We start from the raw sequence: 25314 nt of genomic DNA on the forward strand, positions 1-25314 counted from the left end.
CCGTGCCACCCAGTGCAGAAGCAACGTGAACCTTACCCAGTCAGAGTGCTGCCTGTTCTGCTTTTAAATATCTGCCACTTTGACTCGGATTATGATGAATGCCTTCTCTTTCTTCCGGCCTGGTTCCTCAGGTTGGCCGTGTTAGGAACAATCTTTCTCCCCTAACGTCGATCACCCGCTTCTCTCACTGCCTGTCTCACAGAGAGAGGCCGGTGCATCTCCTGACATCACCCCTCTGTGCCATTGTGGGCCTTCCTCGTGCAGGTTATCCAGCTGTTTCACCTTTTTCCGAACACTGGCCTCTAAATCCCCGGGGGCGGCCCCAAGGCCAGAAAATCCCTCCTGAGGCCAATGGACCTTTGCATTTCCTGTGTCCCTTCCCACTACAATTCCCGAGGTGGGTGGGACAGGACGGGGAAACTCTGCCCCAAGCTTTCTTGATATTACTGCCTCGAACACGTTTCTCTTAATTCCAGCTGTCTCGAGCTTCTACTCGGTTATCTGTCTGGCTGTTCACGACTCGCATCATGAATCATGAACTTCAAAGAAATGAAACATTTTCTAAGCAACATAAAACCATGACAAGCAAAACTCAGAGAGAATAATCCCAGGCAAGGGTTTACTGACCCGCCAAATTTATCAACGCTAGGGACAGCATGAAGAGGATCAAGGAGCAGACCAATAGCTCACACACATCTTTGCTGCCTGTCCTTCTTTGGCGACCACTCACTATGATTGTCTACCTGAGGATCCCTGTGTTACTGGTCATGGGTTCTGTGGGTCCTCGCGTGGCTGATGATCCTTGCATGGCCAGTCTCAGAGCTACATTTCCCACTGTACGCTTGGCGGGTGTTTTCAGGAGGTGGAATTAGTCCTCGAAATTGAGATTTGCTGGAATTCCTTCCTCAGGCTCCTTTCCTGGGCCTCTTCTTGTCATTGGACGTCCTCAAAGAACTGTGCTCCCCAGGTTCCCTCCAAGTAGATCTCTCCTGAGCACTGATGTCTATGTTGCATTTCTTGAGATGAGCTTTCAGGGTGCCTTTGAAGCGATTCTTTTGTCCTCCTCTTGTTCAGTAGCCTTTCCTTGAGCTGAGTGAAGAAGATTTGCTTTGGCTGTTGGGACTCTGGCATCCTAAGCACGTGGCCAGCGCAGTGTGGTTGGTTTCGGATGATTATGGTCTCATTGCTGGAACTCTCGGCTCCTTCAAGGACGCTGATGTTAGTATATCCCAGCTGCTGCAGGGAATCTGTCCCAGACAGCATTGATAGTTCCTCTCCAGGGCCTCGAGATGGTGCCTGTCCATAGTCCAGGTTTCTGAGCCGTATTGAAGAGTTAGGAGGATGACTGCCTCGTACACGAGGATCTTACTATCATGGATGTTGCATCTGTCAAAAACCCCTCTCCTTGGGCATCTGAAGGCAACACTCACAGAATGAATACAATGTTGGATCTCCATGTCAATGTCAGCTTTAGGTGAGAGGTGGCTCCCCAGGTAGGGGAAATGTGTCACATGTTGGGGGGGTGGGGGGTTTCTCTGTTGATCTTGATGGAGGGAGAGGCCAGATCTTGCCCTGGGGTGAATTGGTTAAAGACCGAAGTCTTCCTGAGTTTGAGGCTGAGGCTGATTCTTCATTATGTTTCCCGTGAAGGCGTCAGTCCTGGCTTGGAGATTCTCTTCCGAGAGAGAGGGCGGAGACGGTCATGTCGTTCTCACCTTGACTTTCTAAGCCAGTGTCGTTCTCTTCTTGGATTTCAATTGGTTGAGGTTGAAAGGTTTCCCGCCCAGTCGACAATGTCCGCTCCATTGGGAAGCTTGTGCTTGGCAAGGTGAAGGATGGTGGTGATGAAGGTGGAGAAATGGGTGGGGATGATGGCACATCCCTGCCTGACTCCAGTCCCGACCTCAGAGCTTTCTGTCGCCTTCCCGTCGGTGTGGACACTCACCGATATCTTGTTGTGGGGGAGTCGGAGAACCTTGGTGAATTTCTCAGGAAAGCTGGCCTTTGACACCATGGAGAATATTACAGACTGCTTTGTATACCAGCTTGGCTTTGTGGGTCAGTATAGGACAGAACTCTGATGGATTAAAAGCAGCTGAGGTTTACAGTGTAAATAGAGGCAAAGCGGCCGAGCAAGTTATTTTAGAAATGTAGAAACTAAAAGCAGGAGTAGGCCATTCGGCGTTCCAGCCTGCTCCGCCGTTCATTTTGATGTGGAGATGCTGGTGTTGGACTGGGGTGGGGACAGTAAGAATCTCACAACACCAGGTTAAAGTCCAACAGGTTTATTCGGAATCATGAGCTTTCAGAGCGCTGCTCCTTCATCAGGCGAGACTTCTTACTGTGCCCATTTTGGATCTTAATTGAGGACCCCACGCACCCCGGACATTCTTCTATCTTCTTCCGTGGGGAAAAGGATACAAAAGTCTGAGGTCACGCACCAACCGACTGAAGAACAGCTTCTTCCCTGCTGCTGTCAGACTTTTGAATGGACCTACCTCGCATTAAGTTGATCTTTTTCTACACCCTAGCTATGACTGTAACACTACATTCTGCACTGTCTCCTTTCCCTTTCTATGAACGGTATGCTTTGCCTGTACAGTGCACAACAAACAATACTCCTCACTGTGTACTAATTACATGTGACAATAATAAATCAAATCATTTTGATCATGGCTGATCAGTGAATTCAATATCCTGATCCCTCCTTCCCCCCCCATATCCCTTGACCCCTTTAGCCCCTACAAAATGTGCCATGGCACAGCGGCACGGTGGTTGGCGCCACTGCCTCACAGCACCAGGGACCCAGATTCAATTTTGGCCTCAAGTGATTGTGCGGAGTTTGCGCATTCTCCCCGTGTCTGCGTGGGTTTCCTCCGGGTGCTCCACTTTCCTCCCAAAGCCCAAAGATGTGCAGGTTAGGGATTGGCCCTGAGTGACAGGGGGACTAACAGAGTAAATGTGTGGGGTTGCAGGGAGAGGGCCTGGATGGGATTGTGGTTGGCGCAGACTCGATGGGCTGAATGGCCTCATTCTGCACTGTAGGGATTCTATGATGCCCAGTTTTGGACACTAAACAAGTGTTTAACAAAACCGGTGACACGGTGGAACATCCCACACTGGAAAATACATGGTGGCTGTCATGCTGATTGTGGCCTTCCTCGGGCATCTCCAACTACCCCGAAACATGGGCACTATTAAAATCGCTGTTACTTTAACAAAATTCCGGCCTGGGAACATTTGATTCCATCATCATCGAGCCCACTCGGAACACAGAGCAGGAAAGATCGGGAAGTAGGCTGCAGCAAGAACATTTTGAAGGTTGCCTTATCTCCAATAGGCTACACCACAGGATGCGTGGATAGAGGATTGGTTGTCAAATAGGAGGCAGAGAGTGGGGGTCAACGGGTGCTATTCGGATTGGCGGATGGTGACTAGTGGAGTGCCCCAGGGGTCGGTGCTGGGGCCTCAGCTATTTACCATTTATATAGATTATCTGGAGGAGGGAACCGAGTGTAGGGTGTCAAAATTTGCTGATGACACCAAGATTGGGGGAACGGCAAATTGTGCAGAGGGTGTGGAGAGTCTACAGAAGGATCTAGATAGGCTGGGCGAATGGGCCAGGAAATGGCAAATGGAATTTAATGTTGGCAAGTGCGAGGTGGTCCACTTTGGTAGGAATAATGGTAGGAAGGACTATTACTTACGTGGCGAAAAACTGCAGCAGGCGACGGTGCAGAGGGACCTCGGGGTCCTTGTGCATGAGCCGCAAAAACCCAGCTTGCAGGTGCAGCAGGTGGTCAGGAAGGCGAATGGGATGCTGGCCTTCATAGCGAGGGGGATTGAATATAAAAGTAGGGAGGTCTTGCTGCAGCTGTATAGGGCATTGGTGAGGCCGCAGCTGGAGTACTGTGTGCAGTTTTGGGCGCCGCACCTGCGCAAAGATATTTTGGCCTTGGAGGGAGTGCAGAGGAGGTTTACTAGGCTGATACCGGAGTTGAGGGGGTTGAACTATGAGGAGAGGCTGAATAAACTAGGCTTGTACTCGTTAGAGTTTAGAAGAATGAGGGGAGATCTCATTGAGACGTATAAGATGATGAATGGGATGGATAGGATAGAGGTGGAGAGGCTCTTCCCGCTCAGAAAGGACAGTAGACTAGGGGGCACAGCCTCAAGATAAAGGGGGTGCGGTTTAGAACGGAGTTGAGGAGGAACTTCTTCACTCAAAGGGTGGTGAATCTCTGGAATTCTCTGCCCGTTGAAGTGGTGGAGGCTGCCTCGCTAAATATTTTTAAGACGAGGGTTGATGGGTTTTTGATAAGAGAGGGGATTAAGGGTTATGGGGAGAGGGCGGGAATGTGGAACTGAGCCACGACAGATCAGCCATGATCCTATTGAATGGCGGGGCAGGCTCGAAGGGCTAGATGGCCTACTCCTGCTCCTATTTCTTATGTTCTTATGTTCTTTATGATGGTTGCTGGGGTAGTTTGGAAGACATTTATTGGCCAAAATATCAAAGAAGTGCAACATATAAGCAACAGAAACCTATGGCAAGTACATACATGTGACAATAATACATCAAACCAACTCAAAAAAAATCTGAGAAGGAATAACTCCATACAAGTGTGCGAAGTTGGAAACTTGCCAGGAAGCCATTCTAATATATTTTATTGGAAATTTCCAAGGGAAAGGAGAGGGAGGGAAAATTCTAACCAATGAGATAACCAATAAGGATTCTGATTGGGCAGAGAATGGACATCTTTAACGCAATACCCCGATGTCTGTTCTTCTGTAAAATGGAGCCAATGAGTTTTTAACACAATGTCTTAACTGAGCAAAAAGTTTAGTTACAAAGTTCCATGTACAATCCTGAACTCTCATATATGTGCAGGCAGTGATCACCAAGATTTGATTTAATTTGAATTGTCAGGTGTATTAGCATACAGTGAAAAGTGTTGTTTCTTGCATTCTACACAGACAAAGCATACCATTCGTAGAGAATGAAAGAAGAGAGTGCAGAATGTGGTGTTACAGTCATAGCTAGGGTGTAGAGAAAGGTCAACTTAATACAAGGTAGGTCCATTCAAAAGTCCAACGGCAGCAGGGAAGAAGCTGTTCTTGAGTTGATTGGTGCGTGACCTCAGATAATATTATGGTAATTGTGTTGTTATGGTTACAGATAAACAGGTGGAGGGAATTGACTGATTAAATATCTTGAGCACATATAAAAAGAGACCGCTGTGATACTGTGGGGCGTGGGGAGAAGAAGCGGAGATATGGAATATAAATACATTTCTGTAAATAAGTCAATTACCAAGAGAAGGATGGGTGGGATTTTACAGCTACGCCCTCCCCAAGGCTGGAAATATCCGCCCGAGATCAATGGACCTGTCCATGGTCCGCCAGATTTTCTGACTTGCTTGCTACGATTCCCATGGCGGGCAGGATGGGAAAATTCCAGCCGGATGTGTCAAGGTTCGTACTTCACCATTTTGCCTGGCATCCATTTTAAGAACTTCACCTTTTCAAACAAACCTCGCAGTTTTATCACAAAAAAGAAAACGCTGGAAAATCTCAGCAGGTCTGACAGCGTCTGTAAGGAGAGAAAAGAGCTGACGTTTCGAGTCCAGGTGACCCTTTGTTAAAGCTTTGACAAAGGGACTCGAAACGTCAGCTCCTTTCTCTCCTTACAGACACTGCCAGACCTGCTGAGATTTTCCAGCATTTTCTCTTTAGATTTCAGGTTCCAGCATCCGCAGTAATTTGCTTTTATTGTAGCAGTTTTATCTTTGCAGCCGAACTCTCCAATGCAGATCTTAATAGATTTTGGTCCATATCAAAGTTGAGTTGTTAGCAAATACAAAAATACAATTTACAAAAGAACTAAAAATGTTAGAATGAGGCTGTTAATATTCTTTAGATGAGAAAAGCCATAAATATTGTGTAGCCTACTGTCTGAAAGCTAGCTGAGCATCACGGTGTTCTGGTAAACACATTAATACTGAATGACAGATATCTAATCCTCAGCTGCATCCTATAGTGCAAACAACCAGTCATAAGTAAATCCTCTTCTGCCAGTGGCATTGTGAAGATGGTTGCGATTAGGGACTCAGTTTTAGCAATGCAAATATGGTCACCTCATTCTCCACGATCGATTCCAAATAGGGCTTTGCACAGAGGCAAAACACAGCACATCCCATAGGCAGGTTTGCTTCCCAGTGCAAAAATCAATGTAGAACAACACAGCTATTGTTCCTCTGGAGATAATTCCAAATCACTATTGAAAATAAAGCATCATAGAATCCCTATAGTGCAGAAGGAGGCCATTTGGCTCATCGATTCTACACTGACCACAATCCCACCCAGGCCCCATCCCCACAAACCCATGCATTTACCCCAGCTCGTCCCCCTAACACCAAGATACAATTTAGCATGGTCAATCAACCTAGCCTGTACATCTTTGGACTGTGGGAGGAAACCGGAGCACCCGGAGGAAACCCACACAGACACAAGGAGAACATGCAGACTCCACACAGACAGCGAGCCAAGCCGGGAATCGGACCTGGATCCCTGGAGCTGTGAGGCAGCAGTGCTAAACGCTGTGCCACCGTGCCAATAAAATTTCCTATTGTACAGTCATTGGCTGTTGCATTTGAGGAATCAAAATTGAGTGTGTCTGAGGGGGTAATAAGTCCTCAGAGGCAGAAGCCGCTTCATCAAAGCCCCTTTATTTACAAGTCAGACAACAGCATACAGGGTGCTCCCAGTTAGCAGTCTGCGCTCGGAGTGCCAGAGGAACTGACACGCCTGGTTAAGCAAGAGGCTCCCTGATTGGCCCAACAATTTGGCCTTTAATCAGGACATTCATATTCTAACAGACTGACCTCAATTGCCTGATTGAAGTCATTACAGAGGGTAATGTGGGATTAGAGACAGAGGGAGAACTGGGGTTTGTGGATAGAGTTCAATCCCACCCCACAACTTGTTTTTATAAATCCCTGTGTCCTTATTTATGCTGTAAACTGCCTTTACAAAATCATCAGGCTATAATTTGACTTGCCCACCAGTGGCAGAGTAACATTATAATTAGCGCACGGTATGCTTACATTGGCAGCTTGCCTGATGTATGTGGACATGGAATTTATAATGCAGGAGGCTAGCGGCAGGGTGTGGACAGACCAAAGATATTTCATAGATTAATGGTCTCATCTCCCAACACATTCAGGATCGCGAATCAAGACCCAAGCGAAGTATTCAGGGTGAAATAAAATTCAAAGCAGAGGACGGGCAAACAGAACTCAGGCTGCTGCTTAATTCAAAACCCTCTATTATCCATCTTATACATTTCTATTAAAAATTCCACACCCTGTTTTTTTGGATTTATTATGTAAATTGTCGCACTGCAGTTACATTGCGGTATTGGCATTGCACGGTGGCACAGTGGTTAGCACTGCTGCCTCACAGCGCCAGGGATCTGGGGTTCGATTCTCAGCTTGGGTCGCTGTCTGTGTGCAGTTTGCACATTCTCCCCATGTCTGTGTGGGTTTCCTCTGGGTGCTCCTCCCACAGTCCAAAGATGTGCGGGTTAAATGGATTGGCCACGCTAAATTGCCCCTTTGTGTCAGGGGGACTAGCTAGGGTAAATGCATGGGGTAATAGGGATAGGGCCTGGGTGAGATTGTGGTCAGTGCAGACTCGATGGGCCAAGTGCCTCCTTCTGCACTGTAAGATTGTATGTATGCACACTTTGAAAGGTCTACATCTGCAGTTTCTATTGTCTGTACAGTCATGAGAATTTCTGATGGCAAAAGTTACCAACAGAACACAAGGATGCAAGATTGTTAATGTTGTGGGATCTACCTGTGCCTCGAGCTAAACGCAGCTACAATACTGGCATCTACCAACAAAGAGGAACATTGACCAGATGTGCGCTGTGTGCAAAAAACAGGCCAACCCTAATTGAGTAGACTATCTCCCCACCTTCAGCAAGTGTGGTTGGCAGGGTTACCAAGCGGCAGTTCTTCACCGGTAACCTGTTTGCCAGTGGGTTCCACCAGGGCCACTCGGTGCCAGACCTCACTATCACCCAAACTTGGACAAAAGAGTTGAGGTCCAGACATGAGGTGAGAGTGATTTGACTCAAGACAGCATTTGACTGTACCTCACAGGGCCCCGGAAAAACTAAAGCCAGTGGGAACTGGGAGAAACTCTCCACTAGCCAAAGCCGAACCTTTTCTTTTTTCCTTTCACGGGATGTGGGTGTCACTGGCTAGGCCAGCATTCATTGCCCATCCATAATTGCCCTTGAGAAGGTGGTGGTGAGCTGCCTTGTTGAACTGCTGCAGTCCATGTGGTGCGGGTACACCCACAGCGCTGTTAGGGGGGGGAGTTCCAGAATTTTGAGCCAGTGAAGGACGGGCTGATATATTTCTAAGTCTGGACGGTGTGAGGCTTGGAGGTGAACTTGCCGATTAATGGTGTTCTCATGCACAAAGGAAGATGGTGGCCAATTATCTGAGCCCCAGGACATCGTCACCAGAATTCCTCATTGCAGGATCCTAGCCCAGCTGCTTCATAAGTGAGCTGAAGTGGGAATGTTCCCACATGATTGTACAGAATTCACTTCATTTACAATTCTCAGATAATGCCCATATGCAGCTAAACATGGAAAACAATGAGGCCCGGGTAGTTTTGTGGCCAGCAGAATTCATACCACACAAATGCCAGCTCATCACTAACGTGACAAAATTTATCTCCTCTTGTCATTCATTGGCACGACCATCGCTGAATCCCCCGCCATCATCATCCTGAGGTTTACCATTGAGCAAAACTGAACTGGACCCATTCATATAAATACAGTGGCTACGACAGCAGGGAATCCCGCATTGAGTGACTCACTTCCCGACTCCCCAAAGCCTGTCCACCATCTACAAGCCACAAGTCAGGAATACTCCCCACTTGCCTGGATGGGTGCAGCTCCAACAACACTCAAGAAGCTCAACACCATCCAGGACAAACAGCTCCACTTGCTTGCTACCCACTCCGCCAACATTCAGTCACTCCACCACCGGTGCACAGGTGGCAGCAATGTGTACCAGCTACAAGATGCACTTTAGGCAGCTATACTGGGGCACTGAGTTGGCAAATCAGCTATATGAAACCTTGGTTAGGCTGCATTTGGAATATTGCGTGCAGTTCTGTTCACTGCACTACCAGAAGGATGTGGAAGCTTTGGAGAGATCTCGAAGAAGGTTCACCAGGATGTTGCCTGGCCTCGAGGCTATGAGGAGAGGTTGAATAAACTGGGATTATTTTCTCGAGAAAGACGGAGGCTGAGGGGAGACCTGAGAGAGGTCTACACAATGATCAGAGGCACAGGCAGGGTGGATTGTCAGAGGGTTTGTTCCCAGGGTGGAAGTGTCAACTACAAGAGGGCACAGGTTCAAGGTGAGAGGGGGAAGGTTTAAGGGGGATGTGCGGGGGAACACAGAGAGTTGGGATTGCCTGGAACACACTGCCAGAGGAGGTGGTGGAAGCAGACACACTGGCAACATTTAAGAAGCGTCTGGATGGGTAGAGGAATCGGGAGAGAATAGAGGGTTATGGACAGAGTAAAGGCAGAAAATTTCTTTTAGTCGAGTTAGGGCATCATGGTCAGCACAGTCTTGAAGGGCCGAAGGGCCTCTTCCTGTGCTGTACTTTGTTCACCTTCCAAACCCATAACCATCTAGAAGGGAAAGAGCAGCAGATAACAGGGAACTCCAGCACTCACTATCCTGACTTGGGAATAAACTGCCATTCCTTCCCTGCCGTTGCGTTAAAATCCTGGGATCCCTCTCTAACTGCACTGTGGTGTGCCTACACCCCAGGGACTGCAGCGGTTCAAGAAGGCAGTTCACCATCACCTTCTCAAGGGCACTTAGGGGTGGGCAATAAATGCTGGTCTGGCCAGCGACACCCCACAAATGAATAAATCGAAATGTAGATCAGATTATTTACAATAGGGAAAATGTTGACACAGAGTGGGGAAATTATAACAAAATCCGTCAGGTTTTCCACAGGCAGACACAGGGGGAGCGGGGGGGTGGGGGGTGGGGGCAGAATCTTGTGGCCTTTTAGGCCGATGGGATTTTCCGGTCTCGCTGCAGTGAATGGGGGTTTGGGCGTTACGGCAAACAGTGGCTGGAATTCTCCCATCCCGTCCGCCGCTGGAATTTTAGCGGGCCGGTTCCCTCAGCGTGAAACTGCATTGACGGTCCGGCAGGAATTTCCAACTTTTAGACCCGCGCGGCTGGAGAATTCCGCCCAATATTACCGTCAGAGCAAAATTAGCAACCATAGCTATTTAACTCTGCCTCTGTGTTTCAGCACCTCGTGAGTGCGAGGAGGATGAATTTCACTGCCAGAATGGTTATTGTATCCGCAGCCTGTGGCACTGCGATGGGGACAACGACTGCGGAGACAACAGTGATGAACAGTGCGGTGAGTGCGACTCCACTTGTGGTCAAACAAGACTTCGCAAAGCAGCTGCAGGATAAGATTCCTGTGTAAGAAGCCTCACTTTAAATCAGAGGAGCTCCTTGTGGAGCCTTTGACTAATTAAAAGGTGATCGCAAACTAAGACCATAAGAACGTAAGACATGGGAGCAGGATTAGACCATTCAGCCCATCGAGTCTGCTCATAATATGATCCTTATCCCCATTCTCCTGCCTTCTTCACATAACCCTTGATCCCCTTATTGATCAAGAACCTATCTGTTTCTGTCTTAAAGACACTCAGTGATCTGGCCTCCACAGCCTTCCATGGCAATGAGTTCCACAGATTCACCACCCTCTGGCTGAAGAAATTCCTTCTCACCTCAGTTTTAAAGGAGTGTCCCTTCACTCTGGGGTTGTGCCCTCAAGTTCTATTCCAGGCCTCTCAGTATTCTGTAAGTTTCGATTAGATCCCCCCGCATCCTTCTAAACTCCATCGAGTATAGACCCAGATGTCTCAACCACTCCCTGTATGACAAACCCTTCATTCCTGGGATCATTCTTGTGAACCTCCTCTGGACCCCCTCCAAGGCCAGCACTTCCTTCCTTAAGTATGGGGCCCAAAACTGTTCATAATATTCCAAATGGGGTCTGACCCAGAACCTCAGCTGTACATTCCTGCTCTTGTATTCTAGCCCTGTGGCAATGAATGCTAACATTGCATTTGTCTTCCTAACTGCCCACTGAATCTGCACATTAACCTTAAGATAATTTTGAACCAGGGCTCCCAAGTCCCTTTGTGCTTCAGATTTCCAAAGCCTTTCCTGATTTAGAAAATAGTCTACGCCTTCATTCTTCCTACCAAAGTCCATAACCTCACCCTTTTCCACATTGTATTCCATCTGTCACTGTCTCCTAACCTGTCCAAGTCATTGTATTGTTCTATTCTGTAGAATTGGCCACAAATTACTGATGAAGTGTTGATCATGATGTGGAGATGCCGGTGGTGGACTGGGGTGGGTACAGTAAGAAGTCTCACTGTATCCAGTTAAACCCCCCCACAAGGAGATGCATTTCATTTTTCTCTGTCTTTTGCTTTTCTATCATAGACATGAGAAAATGTTCTGACAAAGAGTTTCGCTGTAATGATGGCAGCTGCATTGCAGAGCATTGGCACTGTGATGGAGACACAGATTGTAAAGATGGTTCTGATGAAGAAGGCTGTCGTAAGTATTAATCTGAGATTAAAAAGCGACTGCCTGTAACTGAACTGATTTGATTTATTATTGTCGCATGTATTAACATGCAGTGAAAAGTATTGTTTCTTGTGCGCTATAAAGACAAAACGTACTGTTCATAGAGAAGGAAAGGAGAGGGTGCAGAATATAGCATTGCTGTTACTGATAGGGTGAGGAGAAAGGTCAGCTTAATATGTGGTAGGACCATTCAAAAGTCTGACAGCAGCAGGGAAGAAGCTGTTCTTGAGTCAGTTGTACGTGACCTCAGACTTTTGCATCTTTTTCCCAACGGAAGAAGGTGGAAGACAGAATGCCCAGAATATGTGGGGTCCTGGATAATGCTGGCAGTGGGAAGTGTGGACGGAGTCAATGGATGGATGGATCTGGCTACATTCACAACCCTTTGTAGTTTCTTGTAGAACAGGAGCCATACTAAGCTGTGATACATTCCAGAAAGAATGCTTTCTGCGGTGCATCTGTAGAAATTGGTGAGAGTCGTAGCGAACATGCCAATTCTCTTAGCCTCCTGACGAAATAGAGGCATTGGTGGTCTTCTTATTTTTAGATCGGTTACATCGGTGCAATGGCTACTTGGTGGTAGCTACACCATGTGGTTAAGCCTTCAGATCACACACTCATTGATCTCGGCAGCTGTCTGGAAACTGGTTGAACTGGAATGGAAGCGAGTTATTTTCAATCCTGTGAGACTACCTGGAAAGAAGATGATGCTGTAATGCTGTCTAATTACTCATTGTTGCCTTAAACTAAATGGCAAGAAACTATAAACTAAAGTGATTTCACTGGCGGAGTGTTTCACTCGAAGATCGGGATGTTTGTCAAACGGGCTTTACTTGTTTCACGTGGGATTAGGTGTCATTTTCTGAAACAGGTTTAGTAAGTAAGCAGTCGATGGGCAAGACGCGGTAGCACAGTGGGTTAGCACCGCTGCTTCACAGCTCCAGGGACCTGGGTTCGATTCCCGGCTCAGGTCACTGCCTGTGTGGAGTTTTGCACATTCTCCTCGTGTCTGCGTGGGTTTCCTCCAGGTGCTCCGGTTTCCTCCCACAGTCCAAAGATGTGCAGGTTAGGTTGATTGGCCATGCTAAAAAATTGCCCCTGAGTGTACTAGGATGCTTAGGTTAGAGGGATTAGCGGGTAAAATATGTAGGGATAGGGGGGTAGGGCCTGGGTGGGATTGTGGTCAGTGCAGACTCGATGGGCCGAAGGGCCTCCTTCTGCACTGGAGGGTTCTATGGTCTATGAAATCTTACAGTGAGGCATTCATTCCCAAAGGAAAATTCAGTGAGTTGTGGTACAAACCCTCAATATCCTTGTTTTGAAAGTATGAAATTAGGGAAACCAGAGCACTGCACCTTGTGTATGTCATAAATTAGTCAGGATTTCCCTTACCGTGTAGACTTCCTCTGCTACACATTACAGCTGAGAGTCTGAACAGATCACGCTGCAGTTTCTCAAGGAAGGGTCATTCTTCACAAGGTTCCTCTCCATATTTCACACCTGTGGGGAGGTGATGTCTAGTGGTGTTACCGTGAGACAATTAACCCAGAAACACAGCCAATGTCCTGTGGACCCGGGTTCGAATCCCACCACGGCAGCTGGTGGAGTTTGAATTCAATATAAAAAGAATAAGATTTACTGATGACCGTGAAACCGTTGTCGGAAAAATCCATCTGGTTCGCGAATGTCCTTTGGAGAAGGAAATCTGCCATCCTTACCCGGTCTGGCCCACATGTGACTTCAGAGTCACGGCGATGTGGTTAAACTTTCAACTGCTCTCTGAAACGGCCGAGATAGACACTCGGTTCGAGGGTGATGAGGGATGGCCAATAAATGCTGGCTAACCAGTGACACCCATGTCCCACAAATGAATTTAAACAATCTGGTGAAAGTTTGGTTGGACCTTTACAAACCTGAGACTTGGAACGTTTCTGGCAGTTCAGATACCCTCAACTTGATCCAGTAATTCTCTGTCCCGCTGTGGTCATGTTTAGTTTCTCCCTCAAAGTAGCAAGGAGAAACTTTTTTTGGCCTTAACCGCTGAGCTCCCCAGATTCGGGGAGAGGTGGGGGTTAACTGGGGAATCCCTCTCGGAGATTTACATTGTCCAGAAATGCGACATTCATCGGGCAATTGTCCAACACTGTGACACTGAAAATGTGATTTAAATAGCAACCCCCCCCCACCCCAAAAGGTCTGTCCTCTCCGACAACCCCTCATACCCACTCTGGGAGAAACAAGCAAAGGGGAAATTTGGCAATATATAGATATGAAAGTATTTGGTCTAAGGTATATACAGGTATTTGAGTGGCACAGTGGTTAGCACTGCTGCCTCACAGCGCTAGGAGCCCAGATTCATTCCCGGCTTGGATCACTGTCTGTGCAGAGTTTGCACATTCTCCCCGTGTCTGTGTAGATTTCCTCTGGGTGCTCCAATTTCCTCTCACAAAGATGTGAGAGTTAGGTTGATTGGCCATGCTAAATTGCCCCTTAGCGCCAGAGGGTTAGCAGGGTAAATAAGTGAGGTTATGGGGATAGAGCCTGGTGGGATTGTGGTCGGTGCAGACTCGATGGGCCAAATGGCCTCCTTTTGCACTGTAGGAATTCTATAAGAATAGGTGAGCAGGCACGGAGCGGCAAAATGGCCCATTAAGTTAATTCATTTGGTTCCCTCAAGACAGCCTGATACCAAGAATAAAATGATATTTCAACAAAACTAAGCCAGAGCTCCCTCTGTACCCAGAGCAGAATCAAACTCTTATCGACGCTTGTGGCTGTCTGTAAGTAGTTTGAGCTAATGAGGACATCAAAGGAGTGGAAAACTAAGCCCATTTGTGTCTTCCAGCTTCCAGCTCAATCAAGCGCTTTGTTGATCTGGGAGATAAAAGCATTGTTCCACAGTCAATGAGCAGTCATGTAACAAACGAGGCTAAAACCCTCTTCGCATTGATTCGAAACTTAACTATTTCCAACACACAGCAGAAAATGTGATTTGAATGAATCTGCAACTCGGAAACCAACTCTGGCAAAAGGAACGTATGAAGGAAAATACTTTTTTTTAATGGGATGTGGCTGTTACTGGCTCGGCCGGCGTTCATCATCCATCCCTACTTGCCCTCGGTGATGAGCCGCCTTCTCGATCCGCTGCAGTCGATAAGTAGAGCACAAAGAAACTGAATTTAGATGAAAATCGAAATGATTCTCGGCACTTTCTGGACAAAGTGTCCCTTCCAGCTTAGCAGGCGATAGACGTGAGAGGTGTGTTGATTTTACACAACCTGCAATGTTTACAATCCTGAGGATCTGGATGAGCTCTTTTACATCTGGCCAGCCTCTTCGGAAATAGTCCATCTTCTCAGAGTGCTTACAGTGCAGTACAAAACGATATTACACCACTGGCTTTAAAGTGCTTTATAACATTCTGAGTCCAAGAAGGGCACTTGGTCAATTCCAATCTTTCTTGTCTATTGGTGAGCTTATATTGAGATCTGAACTGTTACAAGACGGGATGGCAATGGTGGTTGGCACTGCTGCTTCACAGCGCCCAGGACCCAGGTTCGATCCTGGCCTCGGCTCACTGTCTGTGTGGCGTTTGCACGTTCTCCCCCTCTTTGCATGGGTTTCCTCCGGGTGCTCCGGTTTCCTCCCACAGTCCAGAGATGTGCAGGTTTAGGTTGATTGGCCGTGCTTTTTTTGATTTGATTTATTATTGTTACATGTAAGAACGTACAGTGAAAAGTATTATTTCTTGTGCACCTATACAGACAAAGCATGCCTTTCATAGAGAAGGAAAGGAGGGAGTGCAGAATGTAGTGTTACAAACTGCCCCTTTGTGTCAGGGCGATTTGGAGGATAATGTTGTGAGGTTGTGGGGATAGGACAGGACCTGGATGGGATTGTTGTCAGTGCAGGCTCAATGGGCTAAGTGGCCTGTTTCTTTACTCTAGGGATTCTACGGAAAACGAGCAATCCATTGAATAGTCTACATTGATCTCTGAAATGTTTAATTTAGCTATAGGCATCGCGATAGGCATCGTAATTGTAACATGTACAATTACATGTGTACATGGAGAGAAAGAGCCTAAGTGAGAACAATATGTGGTGTAACTTTGCTCAATTTTTGGGATTTCCTCCCTTCCTTCTCTCCACCTTTCTGATTGTAAAACCCCCTTTAAAATTTACCACCCCCCCCCTCTCCCCCTAGTGCTGCCTCACAGCACCAGGGACCTGGGTTCTATTCCAGCCTTGGGTCACTGTCTGTGTGGAGTTTGCACATTCTCCCCGTGTCTGCGTGGGTTTCCTCCGGGTGCTCCGGTTTCCTCCCACAGTGCAAAAGAGATGCTGGTCAGATGCATTGGCCGTGCTAAATTCTCCCTCAAGGTACCAGTACAGGCGCTGGAGTGTGGCAACTAGGGGATTCTCACGGTAACTTCATTACAGTGTTAATGTCAGCCTACTCGTGACTAATAAATAAATTTAAAACCCTCCTTCCTCTCTCTCACCGATTCCCTCGCACTCGCTCTCTTTTTCTCTCAATAGGAAAAAAATAGCAAAGCACCAAGTTAGAGACACTCAGCGCTGCAGCTGGGTGGAGAATGGAAATAGAGGCAATAAATGGAAAGGAAAACAGAGAAAGCAAGGAGAAAAATAAAAGGGAGAAGGAGGTGACAGAAGGCAGAGAGAGAATAATATCACTGTTATAAAGGGTGGGTAGTGTGTCATTTAGTGTGGTGTAAACAGTTCATAGAATGAATGATAAATTAGTGTGCTCCATTAATTCCTGGCTCTATTTCCATAGCAAAGTGGCTCAGAGCTCATTATCACTGTCTGCTCTTCTGACATTAAAACACAGCGAGATACTCACTGACCCAGCGCACACTCCCCAATTCACTGCTCCAATATAGCTGGCCGGATCATTAACTCTTGTTAATCTTTGAAATACCAGCAGTAGGTGTAAAAGGCTACCAGTGTTTGTGTAGCTTTATACGTGGTTGCTTGTTATTTAACCTGCTGTTTCCCGCTGTACTCCACTTCACCCAGGTGCGTTCCGGTCCCACCATGCAGTGAGCGGCACGGTGGCACAGTGGTTAGCACTACTGCCTCACGGCACCAGGGACCTGGGTTCGATTCCGGCCTTGGGGACTGACTGTGCAGAATTTGCATGTTCTCCCCATGTCTGCGTGGGTTTCCTCTGGGTGGTGCGGTTTCCTCCCGCAGTCCAAGGATGTGCAGGTTCGGTGGATTGGCCACGCTAAATTGACCCTAGTGTTGGGGGGACTAGCTAGGATAAATACATGGGGTCATGGGGATAGGTTGGGATTGTTGTTGGTAGAAACTCGATGGGCCGAATGGCTAATCTGTACCCCCGCTGAAGAAAGTTGGCAACTCTGAGCGATTGCAGAACATCAAAGGCCTGGATTTCACTGGGACCCTGGGGCAAGGTGGGAAGAAGCAGGGCAGAGCAAGGTGGAGGGCGGGGAGCGGTGGTGGAAAGTCAGATGGAAGGCAACAATTCTTTGCCCATTGTCTCCGGGCCATCGCTGGGATTTAACTTGTGTGAGGAAGGCAGTGGGTGCCCATCCACCCTTAGGAGACAAACTGAGACCCCAAGGTGATGAATTAGCACCCACCCACTCATAGAATCACAGAATCATTTTGATTTGATTTTTTATTGTCACATGTATTAGCAAACAATGACAAGTATTGGTTCTTGCACGCTATACAGACGAAGCATACTGTTCATAGAGACGGAAATGAGAGAGTGCAGAGTGTGGTGTTACGGTTATCGCTAAGGTGTAGAGAAAGATCAACTTAATGCGCGGTAGGTCCATTCAGAAGTCAGACAGCAGCAGGGAAGAAGCTGTTCTTGAGTCAGTCGGTACGTGACCTCAGACCTTTGTACCTTTTTCCCGATAGAAGAAGGTGGAAGAGAGAATGAGCGGGGTGTGTGGGGTCCTTGATTACGCCGGCTGCATAGAATCCCTATAGTGCAGAAGGATGTCATTCGATCCATCGAGCCCTCACTGACAACAATCCCACCCATGCCCTATCCCAATAACTCCATGTATTTATTCTAGCTAATCCCCCTGTCACTCAGGGGCAATTTAGCATGGCCAGTCAACCTAACCTGCACATCATTGGAATGTGGGAGGAAACCAGAGCACCCACACATTCCCGAGGGGAGTGTGCAGATTCCACACCCCGTGGGAGTGCAGGTGGCACAGTGGGCAGCACTGCTACCTCACAGGGATAGGGACCCGGGTTCGATTTTGGACTTGGATCACTCAGAAGGGTCTGTTCTGGCTGACGGACACTCTCCTCGCAGCTCCCCCTGCCCTCATGGTCGTCTGAGCCCAGTTCCCCATCGCTGCAGCCTGCCTGGTTGGCCCTGTGCCCAGCTGCTGTCTGGGTCGACTTAGCGGCTGCTGAAGTTTCAGCTGTGGCCAGCACTCCGGGTGGCACTATAGAGCTGCTAACCTGCTTATTGGCCGGGCTGGGACATTCTGTCTCAGAGCGATGAAGACATAACTCTCGGCTCGCAACTAAAATCCAGCCAAGTCCTCCAAGGTCAGTTAGTGGACATCCGGCAGATTAAACATTGGGAAGACTGCGGCATTATCTTCAGCCTTCACTGACCATCACCATTCCCTCACCACCATCTCCATCCCTCTCCCCAACAACTGCCTGAGACTGAACGAAAGGCTGTTTGCAAACTCAGCGTCATATTTAACCCAGAGGTGAGCTCGCGACCGTGTATCTGCACCCTCACCGTTCCACCTCTGGAACACCAGCTGATTCTGTCCCACCGTACCTCATTAGCTGCTGAAACCCTCGCCCCACACTTGTGTTACCCCCTGACTATGGCAGCACGGTGCAACTCCATGGAAACGTGCAGCTTCATCTGTGTCTCTCCAAAAGTGCATGTGGGGTTTGTACTGAGGCCCCAGCGATGGAGATTGTCTGCACAGGGACCCTGTCCTGTCCTGGAACTTCTTTAACACGGGGACCCTGAACCTCTTTAACACAGGGACCCTGAACCTCTTTATCACTGGGACCCTGAACCTCTTTAACACGGGGACCCTGAACCTCTTTAACACGGGGACCCTGAACCTCTTTAACACAGGGACTCTGAACCTCTTTATCACTGGGACCCTGAACCTCTTTAACACTGGGACTCTGAACCTCTTTAACACGGGGACCCTGAACCTCTTTAACACGGGGACCCTGAACCTCTTTAACACGGGGACCCTGAACCTCTTTAACACTGGGACCCTGAACCTCTTTAACACTGGGACCCTGAACCTCTTTAACACTGGGACCCTGAACCTCTTTAACACGGGGACCCTGAACCCCTTTAACACTGGGACCCTGAACCTCTTTAACACTGGGACCCTGAACCTCTTTAACACGGGGACCCTGAACCTCTTTAACACTGGGACCCTGAACCTCTTTAACACGGGGACCCTGAACCTCTTTAACACGGGGACCCTGAACCTCTTTAACACGGGGACCCTGAACCTCTTTAACACTGGGACCCTGAACCTCTTTAACACAGTGACCCTGAACCTCTTTAACAATGGGACCCTGAACCTCTTTAACACTGGGACCCTGAACCTCTTTAACACTGGGACCCTGAACCTCTTTAACACAGGGACCCTGAACCTCTTTAACACGGGGACCCTGAACCTCTTTAACACGGGGACCCTGAACCTCTTTAACACGGGGACCCTGAACCTCTTTAACACGGGGACCCTGAACCTCTTTAACACGGGGACCCTGAACCTCTTTAACACGGGGACCCTGAACCTCTTTAACACAGGGACCCTGAACCTATTTAACACAGGGACCCTGAACCTCTTTAGACAGAGTCCCTGAACCTCTTTACTGTGGGGACTCTGAGCCTCCTTGGCACAGGAACATTGTCTTGCCCAGAATGTCTTTCACACGGGGACCCTGTCTTGTCCTGGAACCTCTTTAGGAAGTTCCTCCTTGACTGTTACAGTTTGGAGCCTGCCGTTTGACAGATGGGGTGTGCACGAGGAATTTGTTAGTGACCCCAGTGTCTCCCATTCCTTGACCAGATGGTACCCATTGGTCGATCTTCCTCAGGAAGGGGGCACCAAGGTGGGCAGTGGGTGTGTTGAGCAGGTCGCCATGGTGCGAGTGGGCAAGTGAGCTGCAGCGGGGCCGATTCGGGATTTTCTCCAGTTAAAAGGCGATCGTTGGAAAAGCCGCTGCCTGCAGCCCTGGCTCATTCTGCTCGGCCTGACGGGGGGGCGGCATTTCCTTCGGGCGCCGCTGTGACGCGGGTCGGAGAGAGTGAAAAAACCCGCTGCCTCCGAGGAGAACTGATTTCTGCGACTGGTTCGGCTTCTGTGCAGAGCTGTCGGCAAAGGTTAAACGGCAGTCGGTCGAACTGTCGGCACACAGATGGGCGATAGGTTCAAAGCCCTCATATCAAAGGAGAGAGCGCCATGCAGGTGGAATGCAGAAGAACCGAGATCTTGGAAGAGTTGCAGGTCGATAACTGTAGTGCTGTGTGTTGTGCATTCCTTTTAATACAGCCAGCTGTCAGTTTTAGCAGTCTTTGAGAATGGTGCATAGGGGAACTGATCTTTTCTATTTCAACTTCAAAGAATTCCAGTTGCACTGTTTCTCCCTTTTGGACATCTGTCAGGCTGCGCTGACAGGAGTTCCCTGATAATGATAAGCAGCGGGCGCAGGGCAGCTGGGTGCAGAATGTAACTTGAACGGTTTGCTCTGAACTGGATCCCTCTGTGTGTGATTTTTTTTTCCCGCTGGAAACATCTGGAGAACCCCACCCTTTCTCGGCCAACGGAGGCTGAAGCTACCGTTTGAGAGTTTGTAAGCCCGTTGGTGCAGTTTCTGGGGGTTGAGGTTTTATTGGTGTTTAATGGAAGGCCAGCCTGGGGCAGGGGAGGCTTTGTTCTCGCTCGCATGACATTGCCCCGCAAAATATTTGGCACCCGTTGGCGACTGTCAGTAATTGTGGCCTTAAATCGAAACGAACACCCAGAAGTTACTCAAACCCAGGGATCGGCAAGAACTGCATATTCCTGAGGCCTCTAATCATTGTTAATCGCCATAACGTTCACGTTTGTAACAAAAATAGTGTGGGAAATATTTTAAAACCATTTCTAAGGGGTTTATTGACCAGGGGCAGAATATCTCACACCCCAAAGATGTGCGGGTTAGGTGGATTGGTCATGCCACATTGCCCCTTAGTGTCAGGGGCATAATTGGGTAAAATATTTGGGGTTCGGGCCTGGATGGGACTGTTGTCAGTATTCACTCAATGGGCTGAATGGCCTCCTTCTGCACTGTAGGGATTCTGTGATTACGGGGGGAGTGAGTTGGGGGGGTTGTAACCAAAACCGGTGAGAAGCCAACCTGCTCCACCCCAGCCCTGACATGTTTCCAGAGGTGGCGGGGCCTATTGGGGTGGGGTCTGTGGGGTTGAGACCGGTGGGTTGGGGGGAGGGGGTGGTCCCCACTGTCACTCTGCATAGGGTCCGGCAGCAGAGCGAGGGAGGACAGCGGTGTGGACTACCCCATCGGAGTGGGGGGGCTGCCGGCCTGCCTGGGGGGGTTGCAGGTGGGGGTTAGGGGGAGATCGAGGCGGGATGGGGGGAGGGGCTGGCCCGGAAACATCCAGGAGCCCAGCGATCGGGGCCTGTGGGAACCCGAGAGGCAGCGATGTGGGGCTGCTGAGCGGAAGCCGGCAATGCGAGGTTACCACACGTGCGCCGGTCTCCACCATGACAAATCAGTGGGGCCCGCACTCAGAACCCAGGTAGGCCGCAGGTAGTCCCCAGGCCACAGGTTACCCACTGTGGATTCAGAGTGTCAATACACTCAGCTGGGTGACCTTCTTGGAAAGTTCCTTTCAGCTTCATCTCCCTCATCAACCCCGTTTCTGCTCCAAAACTCTGTTTTGTATTTGATATTCTGTTTATGGCCTCAAGTTACAGACTTCCCATGGGAAAGGTGTCTGAGCTTCGTGTAGGGGCCTATTCAGTAAAAGCTTTTGGGTTTTGGATGTGTCCTGTTTTTGGATGTACAGATAAAGGAAGTTCAGCAACATTACAGCAAAGGAATTACGGATGTTCCAGGATTGATATTGAGATGTATAAATGAAGCAGGGTGAAGGTTTCTCTCTCTCAGCTTCTAACCCCGACTGATGGCAAATATAAAAGAACAAAGAACAATACAGCACAGGAAACAGGCCCTTCGGCCCTCCAAGCCTGTGCTGCTCATTGGTCCAACTGGACCATTCTTCTGTATCCCTCCATTCCCAGTCTGCTCATGTGACTATCCAGATAAGTCTTAAAAGAACATAGAATCAGAGAAGATAGGAGCAGGACGAGGCCATTTGGCCCTTCGAGCCTGCTCCGCTGTTCATCACAATCATGGCTGATCATCCAACTCAACAGCTTAATCCTGCTCTCTCCCCATAACCTTTGATCCCATTCACCCCAAGTGCTGTATCCAGCTGCCTCTTGAATACATTCAATGTTTTGGCATCAACTACTTCCAGTGGGAATGAATTCCACAGGCTCACCAGGTGAAGAAATGTCTCCTCACCTCTGTCCTAAATGGTGAACCCCGAATCCTCAGACTGTGACCCTTGGTTCTGGATTCCCCCACCATCAGGAATATCCCCCCTGCACCTACCCTGTCTAGTCCTGTTAGAATTTTATAAGTCTGTATGACAGCCCCCGCCATTCGTCTGAACTCTAGCGAAAACAATCCTAATCTAGTCAATCTCTCCTCATACATCAATTGAAGAAAGAGTTTTATCTCCCATCATCTTTTACAAATGCACCATAGAAAGCATTCTTTCTGGGTGTATCACAGCCTGGTGTAGAGCCAGCTCCTGCTCTGCCCAAGACCGCAAGGAACTACAAAAGATCATGAATGTAGCCCAATTCATCAGGCAAATCAGCCTCCCATTCATTGACTCTGTCCACACTTCCCGCTGCCTCGGGAAAAGCAGCCAGCATAATTAAGGATCCCATGCAACTTGGACATTCTCTCTTCCACCTTCTTCCGTCAGGGAAAAGATACAAAAGTCTGAGGTCACGCACCAACCGACACAAGAACAGCTTCTCCCCGCTGCTGTCAGAATTTTGAATGGGCCTACCTCACACTAAGTTGATCTTTCTCTACACCCGAGCTCTGACTGTAACACCACATTCTGCGCTCTCTCCTTTCCTTCTCTATGAACAGTATGCTTTGTATAGCGCGCAAGAAGCAGTACTTTTCACTGTATGCTAATACATGTGACAATAATAAATCAAATCAAAAAATCCATTTTGATGCAGGCAAAACCTCAGCTAGATTTCAAAAGGCATTTCATTAATTTGGCTAAATGAATGTCCTGATGACCTGACGGAATTTCAGCACAAGGTGCACATTAAGGGTTATTTTATCCTGCAGCCAGTATTAAGAGGTTTGATCACATTTTGTGCTCTGTTATATCCTCATTAATGTAATTTACAATAGCTATTATCAGCCTGGCATTTTCCAGTCTGGCGGAAAGCGAGGCGTGTTCTACCCGATAGTGCCTGGGTGTGGGGTGGGGGGGGGGGGGGGGGGGGCGTGGGGGGGGGGGAGGTGGGGAGTGGATGGGTCTAAATGTGTCCTGAAAATCTGAAGTGCCTGAATCTGTTTTGACTTAACGTATTGAAGAGATTGTCAGAAGGGTGGACTGAAATCCAACTGGAGCGACTGTCTCACGCACTGAGCAGTGTTAAAGTTAGACAGTGACTGGAATGTGAACAAGCGTGCCAGTTTACAGCTCTTGCAGAAGCACTCGCTGTCCGTACGGCGCGGTGGCACAGCGGTTTGCTGGATCCTGGTTCAATTCCAGCTTTGGCTGAGTGTCCATGTGGAGCTTGCACATTCCCCCTGTGTTTTCCATTGAATTCTACAGTGCAGAAGGAGGCCATTTGGCCCATCGCGTTTGCACTGACCACAATCCCACCCAGGCCCTATCCCCATAACCCCATGCATTTACCCCGCCAGACCCCCTGACATTAAGGGGCAATTTAGCAGGGCCAATCCACCTAATCATCCACCCCACATCTTTGGATGGTGGGAGGAGACCGGAGCACCCGGAGGAAACCCAAGCAGACACAGGGAGAACGTGCAAACTTCACACAGACAGTGACCCAAGCCGGGAATCGAATCCGGGTCCCTGGCGCTGTGAGGCAGCAGTGCTAACCACTGTGCTGCCCGTGTTTGTGTGGGTTTCCTCCGGTTTTGTCCCACAGTCCAAAAATGTGCAGCTTGGGTGGATTGGCCATGCTAAATTGCCCCTTAATTTCCCAAGATGGATTGGTTAGGGGGAATAGTGGGGTAAATGTGCATGGTTACAGGGGTGGGGGGGGGGTATCTGGATAAGATGCTGTGTCAGAGAGTCAGTGCAGACTTGATGGGCCGAATGGCCTCGTTGTAGGGATTCCATGGCCAATTTGTGCCAGTTGATTGTTGAATTCTACGGTATATCACGTCACTAAACTGGAGAAGTGGTTACTCAGTGGCATGGCTGATATTGCTTCATGTTTCTTATCACTTATTAGTTCCTAACCTCAGCAGAATTCCAATTGCATCCAATTTATTTATTTTCAAATCTTCCATTAAGAATGTAAGGCAAAACTAGCGCTGGTTAACCTTTCGAGAGCCAGTGCGGAAAGAGCATTGCCAGAATGAGGTACTGAAACCAGCCCAGTAATACAGTTATACACTGCCTCCACATCGTGTCAGTCCTGTGCAGACCTGACTGAGTGTCGTCATCGAGGGACGGGGAAATCAGACTGACCGGCTGGACTGTCCAAGGCACACATTGTCCTCACCTGGAAATATATGAGGATAGGTTGAGGGAGCTAGGTCTCTTCTCCCTGGAGAGATGAAGATTGAGAGGCGACCTGATAGAGGTTTATAAGATGTTGAGAGGAATAGATAGGGTGGATTCTCGGGGGCTATTTCCCAGGGCTGAAATGGTCGCTACAAGAGGGCACAGGTTTAAGGTGCTGGGGAGCAGGTACAGAGGAGATGTTAGAGGTGAGTTTTTCACTCAGAGGGTGGTGAGTGAGTGGAATCGGCTGCCATCGGTGGTGGTGGAGGCAAACTCACTGGGGTCTTTTAAGAGACTTCTGGATGGGATTCAATGGGATTGGGAGTTACAGGTAGGCCTGGTAGGTAGGGATATGATCAGCACAACTTGTGGGCCGAAGGGCCTGTTTGTGCTGTAGGGTTCTATGTTCTACATCGCTGTCCCTTCACTGTCGCTGGGTCCAATTCCTATAACTCTCTACCCAACAGCACTGTGGGTGTCCCTGCACCTCAGGGACTGTAGTGGTTCAAGATGGCAGCTCACTGCCACCTTCTTAGATACAATTAGGGATGGGCAGTAAAATACTGGGCCTCATTAGTGATGCCCACATCCCATGAAGAATAAAAAAACTCATAAAATTCTCGAATGATCTGAAAAACAGGACCAGGCGCAGTAATTTTCCCAAATAATATTGTACCCAATGAAGACTGCCTTTAATATTGT

The 25314-nt window shown here is 48.5% G+C and overlaps 1 protein-coding gene across 3 annotated transcripts in view; it reads left to right on the top strand.

Moving 5' to 3' along the window:
• Window positions 1-25314, top strand: part of lrp4 (low density lipoprotein receptor-related protein 4) — a 397853-nt gene that overhangs the window by 260033 nt on the left and 112506 nt on the right. For all 3 annotated transcript variants that reach the window (XM_080189863.1, XM_080189864.1, XM_080189865.1), the window contains exons 4-5: window positions 10369-10482; window positions 11586-11702. In XM_080189863.1, the coding sequence (XP_080045989.1) occupies window positions 10369-10482; window positions 11586-11702 (231 nt within the window). The remainder of the gene's footprint in view (window positions 1-10368; window positions 10483-11585; window positions 11703-25314) is intronic.

This window comes from Carcharhinus amblyrhynchos, chromosome 6 (genome assembly GCF_965287045.1).
Source record: "Carcharhinus amblyrhynchos chromosome 6, sCarAmb.v2.hapA, whole genome shotgun sequence".
Classification (NCBI taxonomy): Eukaryota; Metazoa; Chordata; class Chondrichthyes; order Carcharhiniformes; family Carcharhinidae; genus Carcharhinus; species Carcharhinus amblyrhynchos.